This window comes from Barbus barbus, assembly GCF_936440315.1.
Source record: "Barbus barbus genome assembly, chromosome: 21".
Lineage (NCBI taxonomy): Eukaryota > Metazoa > Chordata > Actinopteri > Cypriniformes > Cyprinidae > Barbus > Barbus barbus.
In genome coordinates this window covers 27,202,089-27,220,083 of record NC_136749.1, presented here as the reverse complement: position 1 = coordinate 27,220,083, position 17,995 = coordinate 27,202,089, and the positions used below count along the sequence as shown (strand labels likewise).

The following is a 17,995-nucleotide window of genomic DNA, read 5'->3' as shown; positions in this document are numbered from 1 at the left end:
AGGAAATAGTCGCATCTAATGAAATATGTACTATTTTACTCTGTGTGTGTATTTTTGTACTTATTAGAGCTTCTCTGGGTTACCTTAGCAACATGCTATTCTTGCAGATGTTCAAATTCTATAAGTTGCTGCCTATGTAGAGTGTTCAATCAAGTTTCAGATAAGATGCAACCTTGACCTTAACTTGTCTATGTAGGCAGTATACTAGGTTTTGGAACAAGCCAAAATTTTTGTGGAAGGTTCTCCTTTGTGTTTTTACAGATTGCATGAGTGTCTTTGCGCAAGAGAATAATTTCTGGTCCGAACCGTGCAAGGGAAAATGAAGTGAGAGAACACTGTGGAGGGACAGAGGTGAAGAAATTATTTCTGCAGTAGTTCAGCGCGGTGCTCTGTGAAGTGTGCCGGCCTCTGCTGAGTTCTGTCATCAATCAAATCTGAGAGAAAAAAAACCCCTGACAGCTCTCCATTTGCCATCGCTCTTTGTCTCTCATCACATCATCTCTGAGGAAAACAATGTCGTGCATTACTTTGTCCACCGAAAGAGTCTTCAAATCTGCTGTGTTGATCCTCGGATGCATTGATATTGCAGTATCTGGTGTGGGATTGAACACTCATTGTCTGTGGGTGGATTGTGAATATCTCTATTCTCCACACTACACAATGTGATTTACTCGAGTAGGACATGGTCCCGCAATAATATTCCCATCAAATCACAGGCTGAACTAGGCATGGGGAATTTTCACAAATAGAAAGATTATGCTTGTGAATCGGATTCCACTTAACTCCGAATTCCTAATTATGCACAAGTGGATTCTTTAGGGCATTTTTGAAAAACAAAGCATGAACGGTTTAGAAGATAGTTTTTATTGCTTTTATTACCCTCAGCTATAAAATCAAGTAACGAATTAAGTAAATAGTCGGTGAAAAAAACTGTGAAACAATTTCCAAGCAATAAAACAAATGAAAACAATAGACCAAAGATAGAAACTAAGTATAAACACAGTGCTTGAGGTATTTCAGGTATCAACAGCAGTGCTAAATTGTCAACATGTTTTGTATATGATGGATGGATAGATAGATTTGATAACATTATAAATTACTGCCACATTTCATCAAGTTAATGCACCCTTGCTGAATAAAAGTCTTAAAATCTGGGGCTATTCTTTTGGAAAGAAATTGTGTATATAGCAATGTTGTTTAAGTTGATGTCGTGACATGTCTGTCTTTTGTTTATCATGTTATGCATTAAGAACCATGTTATAGTATATTCTAAATGAAAATATTCTCAATGTTTTTCCCCCAGCTGGCCACTGCGGTGCTCCGGAAAGGATCGTGAATGGTCAGGTGATCGGTGAAAACTTCGGCTACAGGGATACGGTAGTCTACCAGTGCAACCCGGGTTTCCGGCTCATCGGTTCCTCTGTGCGCATCTGCCAGCAGGATCACAACTGGTCCGGGCTGCTGCCGTCCTGCGTGTGTGAGTTCTCTCCACAGCACTTGTGGGAAGTTTGGTTTGCTTCCAAGAGGATTAGTTTGACATGTAATGCAGGCAAACCCCCTATTCAGCCCATGACAGGCATCAAACACACATCCTGACGTTACCAATGAAACACTTGATGAGGGAAAACACCAACACCACCTGATTTTGTTTGGGGGATTTGGATGTTTGCCTTGTTTTATTTGGGATTGCCGGAACGCAAAGCTGCTTAGATAAATGCTTACATACAAGTTGCATTTAAATTTTTCTTGTCAAGCATTGGCGGCTCATATTCTACAAATTGATGGAAATATGCCAGCAGGCAAAAGGAAGGACACAACTGACTGAATTCTCATCATAAAAACCTTTTGATCTTGAACATGTTTGAAATTAGAACACAATTATAAAGAGTGATTTCATAGGAATTTCTTACAAAAATACCATTTTCAAATTGTATTTGTTTGTTCATTCATTCATTCATTTATTTTATTTTATATTTATTTATTTTATTTTATTTTTTAATTTTTTTTTGAGTGAGTGTCAAAGGATTTTTTTTTTTTTTAAGAGAGACTATTCATTTGTTTACCCCTTTTAGGGGGGGTTCCTGTACGATTCCCAAACTTCCATTTGTGAATTTTGATGGAGTGTTTCCAGTTGCATGGCCAAAAAGATTATTAACCTGAATAGTGAATATGAATCTGCCATATGAATTGACAAGAAAACATGCTTTTATGTTGAGTTCTATTAGTAGATTACTCTTTTGAACATTTTCTTTAGTGAATAAGCATACAGTGCGACCAGGGTAATCTTATTGCAAGCAGATGAATTGTATGTTGATGAGTTAGTATGCAGTGTGAAAATGCAGTCTAATTCCCAATAAAATGACTGTTTTTGAAGGGTTCTTTTTAGTAAATCAGAATGATGCTATGCAAACAGTGCAGTCCAGTTCACAAACAAATTACTCTTTTAAATGGTTCTTTTTAGTAAATTGAAGGTTTCCAGCATTCCAGTATAGTCCAATTCAAATGATTCTTACGAGTGGTTATTTTTAGTGAATCAAATGCATGCAGCGTAAACATTGCAGCCCAGTTCACAAACAAATGATACTTATGAATCAGCTCTGTTGAATGAATCAATTCAATAGACACACAAATTCACTTTATGACTGTTTTACATCAGTGTGATGAATCCTTGACTGAATGAACTCACTGAATTGTTCTATTGACTTATTTACTGTTTTTAGTGATATCTTCGAATTAAGAAAATGCAATGTACTTCAGCTACATGAAAGTAAATGACTGGTTGGTCATATGATGGCTGGATTTAAAGATAAACATTTGCATTTTGTATAGATTTTTACGTAAACGTATTTAAATACACTAAAAATAGTTTTTCGAAGTTGTAAATAAAACGTTGCAGTGTGTTTTACAAGAAAATACTATTTCAGTTCTTCTGCTTTCAATACTTGGCAGCAGTTTCTGAGTGAAAATTGTAGTTGTCAATGTTGTATTATTAAAGCTTGAGCTGACGTATTCAAACTTTTGACTGTAGTAATTTTCCTCCTTTGCGTTTCAGCCGTTAGCTGCGGTCATCCGGGTAGCCCTATCTACGGCCGCACCGTGGGCGACGGCTTCAACCTGAACAACGTGGTGACCTTCTTCTGTAATAATGGCTACATTCTGGAAGGCCCGTCTCAAGCGCAGTGCCAGGCTGACCGTCAATGGAGCCAGCAGCCGCCCACATGCCGAGGTTTGAACCAAATGACTTCTTTTCTCATTATAGGGAAATTTAAGCACTGTGGCGCTGATGGAAATGACTTTCAGGCTGCCGCAGTTAAAAAAAGGAATGACCAATTTCAGCTCAGATAGCCCTCTGGCCCTCTTTTCAGCCAACAGTAACTCATTCAGTCATGGTCTGAATAGCAACAGATTAGCCCAGAAAATCAGAAGATAAGATATATGTTTTGAATCTAATCTCTGCTTTGTTAGCGGCGTGATTATGAGAGTCTCAGAGGATCGTCTGTAGTGCTTGATTCTGACAACAGACCGGATGAAGTGATCAACAGTGATGCTGGCTTGATTACATGACTGGAATTTGGGTTTGTCCAATAATTATGATCAAATAAGTGGTGTTATCTCACCATATGGTTGAACAAACTTAGTGTAATGCTGTATTTTGTACTTTTTAGTTTTTTATGCAGCTTCAGTGATATTGTAGTTGTCTAACAATGTCAATTAAGTTGTAACTGTTATTTTTGTCACTTTTGTCCTCCAGCATGACATTTTAAACACTGTAACATAATCATAAAAGTAGTTTAATAGTTTCATCATTTTTGTCATATGATAGCTTTGTGAGAAGAAACTACTGAAATGTGAGTTGTTATTGACTGAATATCTTCCTCTCAAATCTCATGTATGTAATAATTCATGTGCTGTGACTGCATAGACAGTTTTGTGGCATTTCTGTGGCAGATCGTGACACCAAAGACATCAGCATATAAAAATGTCAGTGTCTTCAGGCTTGGTAGAGAATATGTGGAAGCACAAAGAAAAGTGTATTTGTGAAATGTTTATTCTTCATATTGGAAATGAGTAACCCCACAAACACTTAAGGAATGACACGCAGTGTAATGTTTTCAGAATTTTATACAGGTTTCAGAAAAATGATAAAAGCTTTCAGACTCACCAAGTGCTTTTCAAGGTTCCTGCCAATTGCTAAAACCTCTTCAAACGTGAAAAAATCTCAAAAGGTCCTACAGGTTCAACGTTTAAGGAAATCTATTCTATTCTGAAACACAAAGTCTGAATCCTCCGAGACAATGTGAAATAATATTTCATTTAAAAAATGTATTAAATAAATAAATATATATATATATATATATATATATATATATATACACACACACACGTAGCCTAAAGAGTGTGTGTGAGTGTGTAAAATATAGTGTAGTTTAACTAGTTGACTAATAATGTCCATCATTTTTATTTATTTTAGCTTAGCTTTTGAAAAAACCCAGACTTAAAATGTAAATGTTCATTATTTTAATCGCATTTTTCTTCAGCATCATCATTACGTTTTAAACCAACACAATAACATAAATGTAAAAATATTTTTAAAGTAGTCCAGATGTGTTCATACTGTATGTTCATATTATTATTTACTTTGATTATAGGTTAATTACAGGTGTGTGTGTGTATATATATATATATATATATATATATATATATATATATATATATAAGTGTTTGTGTGTGTAGATCATAAAAAACCCATATTTATATTTATTTTTATATTTTTTTATATGATGTTTATATAATATTTGTTTTTATATAATTTTATATTTTATCATTTTTATATAATATTGTTAAATAAATAATTATATAAGCAAAATATAATCAGATGCATCTCCATCAATGTTTAGGTTATAATTGTGTATTTTGTATTTTATTTATGAATAAAGAAATACTGAGAAAATTTTAACACTTATTATACAATGTTTCTGATATGATTTTTTTTTGCCATCTGTTTGCTTTCTTCAGTTGTCAACTGCACGGATCCCGGTATACCAGCCAACTCGATCAGGAAGAGCAAAATTGAGTATGGGAACTTCACTTTCGGAACCGTGGTGTCCTACGACTGCAATCCCGGCTATTTCCTCTTCGGGTCATCGGTCCTGACCTGCCAGCCGGTGGGTTACTGGGACAAGCCATTACCAGAATGCCTGGGTACGTCTGTGTGGGATCTCTCCCAACACTTTATTTCTCATTATTTTGACTCTTTATCATTGACAATCTTTGAACTCTTTCCGTCGGAGGTGCCGAGGGAAAATGTCACAGGTTAGCCAGCATGCAGTGGAGTACAGCGTTGGGTTCAAAGAGCTCTTATGATGAAGCCTTCGCTGTCTGTGTAAAAGCCTTCAAAGTTTTCCAGCAGCACAGACACATTGAATTTCCACAGCAGACAGCAGTGAATGTAACACACCTTTCCTACGGTTTGCCAAAGCGAGGAGTATTAAGGTCAAGAGCGAGTGGAGCGGAGGCTCAGAGTGCACATTCATTAGAGAGACGTGTTCATTTGCCTGTGAGATAGTAATTGCCTCCTGCTCTCGCTTTCCATCTCTGTCCCTGTAATTGCTTCAAACCTGAATTTGACTGTTTCTTGTCGGTTTCCACCGAGCTACTTACACCGTGAAGGAAAGGCTGCAATCCTGCTAGCTGTCTGTTAGTTTTGTTTTTCTCTCAAGTGTACACAAGGTAATTCTGCGCTTTACTTAGCCGACAGAGGCTACTTGCTGCTCTTAGACTGGGAATTTTAATAAGCAGCCTCTTTTCCCCCCTCAGCCTTTCAGCCTGATGAATATTATGAAAATGTTCAGGTGCATTTCCAATTCAAAAGAAAGAAAACATCAAAAACATGCCTGAAAAGAAGCTTAGCTAAATTGAATTGAAGAGCTTATGTGTGTTTCTTCAGCAACGCACGAGAGATGAATTAATGCTGTTGGGATGCATTAGCTACACAAATCAGCTACTGCTGGCTTTTTCTCAACAATTAGACGGAATGAAATAGTGAAATAAAATTAAATTGGCATTATTGGGCTCTTTTACATACAAGAAACGTGTCTGTTCATCTCAGAAATGACCAAAAAACTTTACAAAATAATAAAAAATCTAATCCATTTGACTAATGGGATTTATTTAGGTCTTCTGAAGCCATATGAAAAAAAAAAAAACAATTGAATATTCCTCCTGGAAGAGATTTATTTAGTGGGGAAGACAAGACTTCCGCTAAACATTTTGATTCTTCATGGCAAGAATGGCTGTTTGTTTGAAAAGTTCCTGGTTCCTCTTATTAGGAAAAAATATATAACGTTTATATATGAGAAAATATATTTTATATAAAATATATTTAATAAATATTTGTATTTATACATAATTTAAAATACATTTGTGTTTACACTAATATTTATATTTAAGCATATATAACAACATAACATTTAACAAAATAACATTAATATTTATATACAGGTCCTTCTCAAAAAATTAGCATATTGTGATAAAGTTCATTATTTTCTGTAATGTACTGATAAACATTAGACTTTCATATATTTTAGATTCATTACAACACAACTGAAGTAGTTCAAGCCTTTTATTGTTTTAATATTGATGATTTTGGCATACAGCTCATGAAAACCCAAAATTCCTATCTCAAAAAATTAGCATATCATGAAAAGGTTCTCTAAACGAGCTATTAACCTAATCATCTGAATCAACTAATTAACTCTAAACACCTGCAAAAGATTCCTGAGGCTTTTAAAAACTCCCAGCCTGGTTCATTACTCAAAACCGCAATCATGGGTAAGACTGCCGACCTGACTGCTGTCCAGAAGGCCATCATTGACACCCTCAAGCAAGAGGGTAAGACACAGAAAGAAATTTCTGAACGAATAGGCTGTTCCCAGAGTGCTGTATCAAGGCACCTCAGTGGGAAGTCTGACCTGGGCTACAGAGAAGCAGCACTGGACTGTTGCTCAGTGGTCCAAAGTACTTTTTTCGGATGAAAGCAAATTTTGCATGTCATTCGGAAATCAAGGTGCCAGAGTCTGGAGGAAGACTGGGGAGAGGGAAATGCCAAAATGCCTGAAGTCCAGTGTCAAGTACCCACAGTCAGTGATGCTGGTGTTGGTCCACTGTGTTTTATCAAGGGCAGGGTCAATGCAGCTAGCTATCAGGAGATTTTGGAGCACTTCATGCTTCCATCTGCTGAAAAGCTTTATGGAGATGAAGATTTCATTTTTCAGCACGACCTGGCACCTGCTCACAGTGCCAAAAGCACTGGTAAATGGTTTACTGACCATGGTATTACTGTGCTCAATTGGCCTGCCAACTCTCCTGACCTGAACCCCATAGAGAATCTGTGGGATATTGTGAAGAGAAAGTTGAGAGACGCAAGACCCAACACTCTGGATGAGCTTAAGGCCGCTATCGAAGCATCCTGGGCCTCCATAACACCTCAGCAGTGCCACAGGCTGATTGCCTCCATGCCACGCCGCATTGAAGCAGTCATTTCTGCAAAAGGATTCCCGACCAAGTATTGAGTGCATAACTGAACATAATTATTTGAAGGTTGACTTTTTTTGTATTAAAAACACTATTCTTTTATTGGTCGGATGAAATATGCTAATTTTTTGAGATAGGAATTTTGGGTTTTCATGAGCTGTATGCCAAAATCATCAATATTAAAACCATAAAACTTGAACTACTTCAGTTGTGTTGTAATGAATCTAAAATATATGAAAGTCTAATGTTTATCAGTACATTACAGAAAATAATGAACTTTATCACAATATGCTAATTCTTTGAGAAGGGCCTGTATTTAATTTTTATATTAAAACTTACATTCATATATTAAGTATATATATTAATATATATAAAATATACATTGTAAAATATAAAGTTTTTTTGTTGAAATGTACATAATATATTAATTATATTAAGATATATATATATTTTATTTATATATATAAAACAGTGTCCGAAGTGTGACGGACAGACATTAAACAAATAAACAGGCTAAATAAGTTTTTGTTGCACAAAAATATCACAGTCCTCAGAAGAAAAACAAAAAGGATTATGCATGATAATTTGAGTGTTGCTCACAGCAGGCGAGTCCAGAAGTAATTGTCTTGTTGTTGCAGACAGTATATTGTTGAAGCTGGTGAAGTTATTCAAAAACACTGATTTAAAGGGGCTGAGTTTAGATATGCTTTTTTTGTAATCTTGCAAATGTTGCATTGTACAAAGTCCTTTTCCACTTTGCTAAAATTCACCCACGCAGCACTTGTTTTTCGTGACATCCTCTGAGAGGGTTAGAGCCAGACCCACACAGAATCTGTGCCTGCAGACCTTCACAGAGAGAGCTGCACATTTCAGCAGATCTGGAAACGCCAATCAATCACAGAGTCAAAATGAGTCAGCTTTCATTGTCATTCAGTCATGTTAGTTATATAATGTTATATTATTAAATCTACTGTAATCTCAGCATTCTTATCATGCAAAAGAAAATATTTGGATAAAGCTCTCTGCTGTTGTTCTCCTGCAGAGGTGGATTGTGGTCACCCTGGATCTCCTCCTCATGCGGTTGTGATGGGAGATAAGTTCACCTTCGGCTCTATAGTTCACTACAGGTGTTTGGAAGACCGAACTTTGATTGGTGAATCCACCCGCACCTGCCAGCTGAACGGCCAATGGAGCAGCTCCCAGCCTCACTGCTCAGGTAAGTGTAGTGAAACTTATAGTCATACTACTAAACTATCTACATAAGCACATTAAATTAGTTAAATGTAAGATAAAAGATGCACAGAGGGAATATAAAGAGAATGTTGAAGAGGAATTCAAAACAGGAAATTATAAGAGAGGCGTGGAAGGGCTTGAATACATTAATGGGTAGTCAAAAGGAAAGAATTCAACAATGTGAGGACTCTTATGGTTTTGCAAATGATCTTAATATTTTTTTATTCAAGATTTGATCATTTAAATGAGTCTACTGTTAGTAATGCAGCAATGACTGAGATTCAATCACAGACCATGACCATACAGGAAAGAGAGGTTGTCAAAGTGCTTCGTAAAGTTAAATCACACAAGGCATCTGGCCCGGATGGCTTGAAGGGGAAAGTTTTGAAAGAATGTACAGAACAAATGGGATGTGTGTGTACAAAGATGTTTCAAATCTTTTTAGACAATGGCTTTGTACCATTGGCTTGGAAGAATTCTATAGTTATCCCGGTACCTAAAATACCTCATGCAAAATTGTGACTTTCATCCTATTGCGCTCGCATCAGTTCTTTGCAAATGTATGGAACGCATAGTGTGTAAGGAATTGTCATTCCAAATTGAGAGGTTTATCGATCCCCTGCAGTTTGCCTACCAGGCAAATCGGAGCACTGTGGATGCTAGGGGTGGGAATCTTTAGTCACCTCACGATCCGATTCCAGAACGATTCTTGATCTACTTTTACTTATTAATTACTTTACCGACTTGAGAATTTTTTAATCCTTACATTTACATATCCTTACATAAGTAATTAAGTACTTTTTAAAATAATTACAAATTTAAAAAAAATTATTAAAACAGTTGTATGTTAAGAATTTTAAACTAATATAACTTCAATAAGCAAGCAGCAAATAATAAAGAGGAGCATAGAAAGATATAACAAACAACAGAGTTTTTTCAGTATTTAAGGTTATCTGAACGTTTTCCATTCAAGAACTGTGAGTGATTTTTCTTCATCTTTACTGTTGTTTTTTACTATGACATCATAGACAGCGGGAGATCTATTAATCTGCATTCACGCACGGATCTCTTTTGAAATATAAGAAGTAATGTGGTTTGTCCTGTCCGTTTAATCCCTTAAGACAGGGGCAACCCTGTTCCTGGAGATCGACTGTCCTGCAAAGTTTAGTTCCAACTCTAATCAAACACACCTGCCTTTAATTTTCACGTGATCCTGAAGACCTTAATTAGTTGCTTCAGGTGTGTTTGATTAGAGTTGGAGCTAAATCTTTGCAGGACAGTCGATCTCCAGGAACAGGGTTGGGCACCCCTGCCTTAAGACATAGGCCTAACTGTCTGTGTTTACATTAATTTTGCGTCATAAAACCATTTTGAGTACATTAAACCACTTACACGGAGTCGCGCACAGCCGCATGCGCGAGCGTCATTGCACATCTGGTTAAAAACTAAGCTGAGAATCGATCCAGAATCGTTGGAGAGAGAATCGCGATGCATCGATGGATCAATATTTTTTTCTCCCACCCCTAGTGGATGCCTCTCTTACTCTTTTGAATAAAGTTCATCATCATTTAGATAAGTCACATGTATGTCAGAATACTTTTCATGGATTTCTCATCTACTTTTAATACTGTCCAACCTAACATTCTTTTAAAGCGTCTTCACAATTCAGGTGTTAGTGGTTGGTTGATTTTATGGATCAAGGAATTTTTTAAAAACCAACTATAGCGGGTTTGTATTAATAATGTCATGTCTGATTGCTTGGTTTTAAATACTGGAGTACCCCAGGGATGTGTATTATCCCCAATATCATTATCTGTATACATCAATGAACTGCAGTGTGATGATGATGATTTCTCCATCATAAAGTATACTGATGATATGGCACTAGTTTCCTGTCAGGAAGAAATGAATAGCCCTTTATATTTTGAGTATATCAATAGCATTATTGGTTGGCTTGATAGTAGTTTTTTACATTTTAATATCAGAAAAACAAAAGATCTATGCTTGAGGAGTCAAACAAGAATAGTATATACAAGCCTGTATAAATCAGTTATTATAAAAGGAAAAATTGTAGAGCAGGTCTCGAATTTTAAATATCTAGGAACAATTATTGACGATAAACTCAACTTTGAAAGTAATCAACAATTATTGACGATAAACTCAACTTTGAAAGTAATGTAGAGTCTGTCTATAAGAGGCAAGACAGCGCCTTGGTCTTCTTTGGAAATTAGGAGCTTTAATGTTAGTACACAGACCCTAACTATGTTATACAGGTCAATGATTGAGAGCGTTCTTACATACAATATTGTCTCATGGTATGGTAATATAACAGTTAAACAGAAGAACAAACTCTAAATAATTAATCAGGCAAATTAGATTACTGGCTATAAACAACATTCACTTCAGGTCTTATTTGATTGTTTTATGGAAAAAGCAGCAATTGGAATTTTTAAAGATCATACTCATCCCCTCCACTCAGGGCGTAGGCTTAAAATTCCTCTGGCCAGAAGAAATGCTTTATAAAAAATCATTTGTCCCAATGGCAGTTGTTATTTTAAATCGGATTATGTTTGAAGGACAGGCAAGAGAGTGGTTGGTTGTACAGTGTTTAATGGATTTAATGGAATATATATATTTTTTTTTTTTTGAGTCGGTTGCCCAAAGTTGTGTAATTTTATGTTGTGTTGTTAATGTGTGATGTGTTTATATAGTATTAATGTGTATGTATCTATGTCACCAGTGTCAAAGACAAACTTCTGCTCTGTGACAAGCAGAACAGACAATAAAGTTTAACTAAGTAACTAATTACCAATATATTATTTATATATTATTATTATTATTATTATTCACTTAATATTTAATTATTATAAATATAATTGCTCATTATTATTATTGTTGTTGTTGTTGTTTGTATAGATTTTTGTAGTAATATTAATAATTATTATTTTTTAATAATAATAATAATAATAAACGCAGATTACATCTTAATAAATAAATACATCAATTATTTTTTTATTTAATATTTAATTAATACTATAATAATATTAAAAATAAATAAATACATCAATTATTTTTTTATTTAATATTTAATTATAATTATAATTATTTTGTATTATCTTTAATATTTTATTGGTATTGTTTTTCCATTGTTGTTATTATTGTTGTTGTTTTTGTTTGTATTGTTGTTAATATAATAATAATAATAATACTAATAATAGACTTTCTATAATAATTATTATTTATTATTAATTTGTTTTAGTTTGCATTACTGGCTTCATATTATTATTATTATTATTATTATTATTATTATTATAAATATATTGTTATTTTTATTTAATATTTAAAAAATAAATATAATTATTTAGATTATTATTATTTTGTTTGTGTTGCTCTTGGTATTATTATTATTATTATCATGCAATATTTAATGTTTAATTAGTGTTGTTTTCAGCACATTGCTCATTTTACTGCTATTTCATGTAAGGAATAATTGACTCCTGACTCACTGCTGTTCACTTTTCCGTCCACTGTCAGTTACGTTGCTCATACAAGGGTACCATATCTTTAGACATTTTTTTAAGTTTTTGTTCCTAAAATTACTTTGTAGTGTTAGGAACACTTCTTGATATAGCTGAATCCATTGTTGCTACTTTGAAAGAGTCTCTCAGACTTCCATTACTAACTCTAGCGTGTCATTTGAGCTGTTTCTGTGCAGTTGAGAAGAGAGAGTGTGTGCGTTTGTGATTACTGTGGCTCTCAGCAGTGTTGTGCACTAACTTCTCTACAAAAAGCAGTATTATTAGTTTAACTGCATTTCTCGCAAACACTTCTAACATTGCTATTCTTGAAGATTTTATTGATTAAGTAGCGAGGCAGCACAGACAACAAGGCTCTGTGTTTGAAGAAGTGAGATATGGAAGAGTTTGCTTTCCGTAGATATAAAAAGCAATTTCAAAAATAATTCAAAATTGTCATTTTATCCTGTTGTGTGTCATATTTACTAGCTTGGCCAGTGATGTTTGTTTTTCTGGTTCTTTTGCTGTATATTTTTAGGCTGCGAGGCACTTCGAGAGTAACTCAAATAACTAAAATGAATATAAAGAAGCAACAAACCATGAAAGGCTGTGCATTACGGTAATTTTAGCACAGTTACGGAGGTTTTAGATGCTCTGCTTCACGTTGTGCTTAAAACCAGCCTACAAATGACTCTAAAGGACTATAAAAAAAATGAAACAAATCTTTCATTATAATTCTCAGTTTCATAAAGGCTTCCCCCTTTCCCGTGGTAAAATCGCAGTAATGCACGGCCCCTCCTGCCTTATTGCTTTATTCAGATAACGCGCAAGTCCATTGTATCTGCTTGTTCAGGCCTCAACTCGTCTTTGAAAGAGAAATCATACATTTGAATGAACACATTGTTGAGTGAAGCTCATCTTTGTCTTGGTTCTTATTTCCTGTCATTATGTGTCAGTCTAACATGAGTTAATTAAGTTCAGCTGAATAATGACTTCTGCCTCTGCGTGACACACTACACCATTTCTTCTTACTGACAAGCTGTCTGTTTGATTCCAGCTAACATGCACAAAGTTTTCTTCTTTAAGGAAATGGTTCACGCACAAATGAAACACTCATTATTACTTATACTCATATCGTGCCACTTTTTCTGTACGGTTCATATTCATATCTTGAAAAAGAACAAAAAATACACAGTTAAAGCCCCATGAAAGCAGTCCAGATGACTATATTTCAGGTCTTCTGAGGTCATAGAGTGCATCTTCATCTGAAAAGATTAAATATGCACATGCACAAATGAAATTCAAGCACTGGAGAGGGAAAATAATCAAAATGTAGTCTGTTCTGTCTTCAGAAGACCGAAAATATAGTGAATGCATTCAAATTTAGTACTTTTTGGGGGGCTTTTTAATCCCTTTTGAAGTTTAAATTATACAAAATATATATTAAATTGATCAAAGGTGACAGAAAAGACATTTATAATGTCACAAAAGATTTCCATTTCAAATAAATGCTGTTCTTTTGAACCTTCTGTTCACCAAATAATACATTTTTTTAAAAAACAAATAGTATTACGGTTTCCACAAAAATATTAAGCAGCAGAAATCTACGCAGCAGTAAATCAACATAGTAGAATGATTTCTGAAGGATCATGTGATCTGAATCGAAGGAATAAATTACATTTTAAAATGTATTCAAATAGAAAACAGCTATTTTAAATTGTAATAATATTTCACAACGTTACTGTTTTTACTGTATTTTTAATTAAATAAATGCAACCTCAGCGAGTATAGGAGACCTCTTTCAGAAATATAAATCATAATGTGTACATGCAATCAGCCAAACAACCACAGAACATGAAAAACTATGCATTTACACTCTTAAAAAGCCTCTAAGAATCACAGTCGTCTGCGTGCACATCTGTATGCAGCGCTGCATGTGCTGTAAGCACTGACCCAAAAACAGCATGAGCTGGGAGTTTCCTCTTTTTCTTTTGTTCGTTCTCCTTTTTTCTCAATCCTTCCTCCTCTGTCTGCTTTTTGTCGGTTTGACTGTTCAGAATGAAGTACTAGCACACAGCTGAATACTGCATGGTATACTGCCTTTCACATACTGTTGTTTTTGTAAACAGTATGTGAAAGAGAACGTGTTATAAGATGATATATATTTTAAACAGTAGTAATGCTGCTGTAATCTGTCATCAAATGAGCCCACCTTGTATATAGTCAGCATAGTGGACATAAATATCTTTTATAATTTGCATTATTATTCTAATTTGGAATTTGTCTGATCTCTGCTAATTGCAGTCATTTTAATCATACTGTACAGCATGTTAAGTTTTGTTTCTACTAAGGGATTTTAGGAGAAACATCAGAGACGAAGTTGATACCTAAATGAAGCATACATCTCAAATCCTCCTGAGCTTTGAAAGAGCAACCTCTGAGAAATAACACTTTCCTCAGGGCTCTCTGTGTCTTTCTAGCATCACTTCTTTATTCTGTGTGAACATGCTTGGCGCTTCTCGGGAGGTTTGATGTTGAGACTGTGTTCTGGATTTCTGGGACATTCGTCAGGAATCTAGCATCTCGACTGCTGGAAATTTTAGGAGGCGTACGTACGCCACCATAGGTTTACGAAAGTTAGCCAGCTGCATCTTGGCTTAATTTTAAAGCATTTTCAGCTGCATGTTTTTGTTTAAGATAAGAATACCCCACATCCCCCGGAGCGCCTGCTTTCATGGGAATTTGTTTTTGTTTTTGTTGTTGTTTTCGAATCATTTAATTCCTCTCAAAGCAAATAAAACAACTCCCATATTTTTGGCATAAAATTAATATTATTGAGAAACAATTTATTGAGTAGAATATATATAATTATATTTAGAAATGTTAAGATATTTGTAGACAGAAATACAATTTTGTTTCACCAAGCCTACATTTATTTGATCAAAAATACAGTAAAACATTAATATTGTCCAATAATAACCATTATATATATATTTTTTTAATGTTTTTAAATTTTTAAGAAAAATGTTAAATTTTTTTTTTTTTAAGAAATTTATATTTATTATTTAATAAAATTTAGGAATTCAGCAGCCATTATTCCAGTCTTCAGTTTTATGATTTTTTTTTTCTTCAGAAATCATTCTAATGCTGATGTGTGTGCTTAATTATAATCAGTAGTAATTATAATAATAATGTTTTTGTTTGTTTTGGTCTGTTTTCGTGGACATTTTTGTTATATTTGCATCCGTTTAATTTTAGTTATATTTTTATATATAAAAGGGAATGAGGGAAAACAAGTATTTTATGCTCGCCTGCATTTATTCGATCAAAAATACAGTAAAACAGTAATGTTATGAAATAACCACTAAATTTTTCAAAATATTTTTGCAATGACTGTTTTCTTCTTTAATATATTTTAAAATGTAATATTCATTATATTACTATTTAGTATATTTTAAGATTTTCCCACATCCATAACTCCAGTGCAATAGGACATATATATGTGCATATGTCTTAATTATAATAAAATAAAATAAAAAATTCCACTAAAAATATAAAATGGCTTAATTTTAAAGCATTTCCAGCTACATGGTTTTTGTTTAAGATAAGAAAACTCCACATCCCCTGCAGCGCCTGCTTTCTTTCGTGGGAGTTTTACTTGTTTTTGCCTCACATTATTTGGCAAAATGAATTCCACTAAAGACTAAAAGCCACTACCACATGATAAAATATGGATGGCAAACAAAATCAATAGCGTTCTGCACTGCCAGGTGAATCAGAGTTCCTTACGTAACGAACTTCGCAGCCTTATTATACCCCGCTAAGCTACTGGTGGGCGTCCTTTAACGTGAATTCACACCTCACTGCTGCGCCAGCTAATGGAAACTAGAACCGTTCGTAATATTCAACAGCTTCACCTTTGTAGAAGAATCTAATGAAGGTTACATACGCACGCACACACACAGCTCTTACATTGTCCATCAAGAGATCCGTGGCTTTGTGCCTTGGCTGTTTCATGGCCACTTGAGGTGGGATGGATATTTTCAGAGACCTGTCTGTTCGTAACTCGCCAACAAAGGCAGGACGTCGGAGCAATTGAGGTTAATGAGGAAGAAAAGTCAGCCCTTTCTCCATCATGACACCTTTCTTTTTTTATCGGAGTTGGATATTTGAACAAACAGTTGTGAATAGTCTCTCTCTCTCTCTCTCTGCATGCGTCTTTCTTTCTCTGCAGTACATCAGCATGCTTGGAATGATGTCAGATGAGTACAATCCGCCCCTCATTTTCTGTGCCGCAGAGTAGAAAAGCAATGTCCCAGATTTCTAATGAACTAAAGCGAAAGTATTTAACTGGAAAAACACGGTGCTATCATGGAGTGCTGCTGTTTTTCTGTTTATTTATGTATAGAGAGCCAGTTAAGCAGCAGTGCGGTGGAACCGGACGACACTTGCCCTACGGCTGCTTTTAATCACTGGTTAGTCGTTCCCTCGGGTTCACGGGCCGTCTGCTGAGTCTGGGCTTTCTGATTGGCCTCGGGGTGCTGGTACACGTAATTAAAAAGGATTTGATTTCCGGGTCACCGGCTGACTCAAACAGGGCTCGGTGCTCAGAGTGTCTGCAATGTGTGCCGTCCGGCTCTATTCAATGAATATTTTACCATAATTATTTATGCTAATGGCTTCTGCTGGCAGCCACTAGATGATAGTTGATAGCCTGTTGCATATCACACTGTCATTTGGAAAGGTGTCGCATCTCTCACGCGCCTGCAAATTCATCGTCTCGCCAGGAACAACATATAAATGCGTCTAATTGTTTCTCTTGAGAATTTCGCCTGGTTTTTGCACTTCAAAATGGCAATATGTGTTTTCATGTGTCTTTTAAAGGAATAGTTCACACATCAGTGGAAATTGTCATTTTCTCGTGTTGTTCCAATCCTTTTTGTGAGTTTCTTTCTCGTTGGAAACTCAAAAGGAGACGTTAAACTAGTAGACGTTAAAATAGACTGGGATGTCAAGCTCAAAAAGGACAAAAAACACCTTTATATTTGGTACTCGTTTGAAATATTTCAAGTCTTGTGAAGTCATACAATAGATTTGAATGTACAGAAATAAGATTTCTGAGTGAATATATATTTTATTGGGAAAAACTATCTATCTATACTATCATACAAAAGTTAAATACAGTAAAAGTAACTGTTTTCTATATTTTAAAATGTCATTTTTTTCTGTGATCAAAGCTGAATTTTCAGCATCATTCCTCCAGTCTTCAGTGTCACATGATCCTTCAGAAATCATTTGTGTTACGAGATGCTGAAGTAGGAAGGCAGGAAGACGAGGGATTCTGAATAATCAGGTTTGGAGTAAACGTATTCAACAACAGGAATAACAGCGTAAACATAACTTTAAGACACGACGAAGACGACTAACGAACTCAAGGCTTATAAAGAACACAAGCTAATAAGGAAGCAAGATGATTAATACAAGACAGGTGAATGGAATAAACGATGATTAACTAATGACAGGAAACCGACCAAATAAGGACAAACAGGAACTAAACAGAAACCAAACCGTGACAATTTGCTGCTCGAGAAACATTTATTATTATCATCGATGTTGGAAACAGTTGTTTTGTGGAATTATAAATCTTTCATATCAGTATAAAAGAAATGAGATTTCAGAGTTAAATTTTAGTCTGATTGTCACACAAATATCTT

The 17,995-nt window shown here is 34.9% G+C and overlaps 1 protein-coding gene across 1 annotated transcript in view; it reads left to right on the top strand.

Annotated features, from left to right (window-relative positions):
* Window positions 1-17,995, top strand: part of LOC306887841 (CUB and sushi domain-containing protein 3-like) — a gene marked incomplete at both ends in the record, with an annotated part of 269,530 nt that overhangs the window by 217,000 nt on the left and 34,535 nt on the right. Inside the window, 4 exons of the mRNA XM_079445841.1 lie at window positions 1,304-1,477; window positions 3,053-3,226; window positions 5,017-5,202; window positions 8,576-8,749. Of these exons, the coding sequence (XP_079301967.1) occupies window positions 1,304-1,477; window positions 3,053-3,226; window positions 5,017-5,202; window positions 8,576-8,749 (708 nt within the window). The remainder of the gene's footprint in view (window positions 1-1,303; window positions 1,478-3,052; window positions 3,227-5,016; window positions 5,203-8,575; window positions 8,750-17,995) is intronic.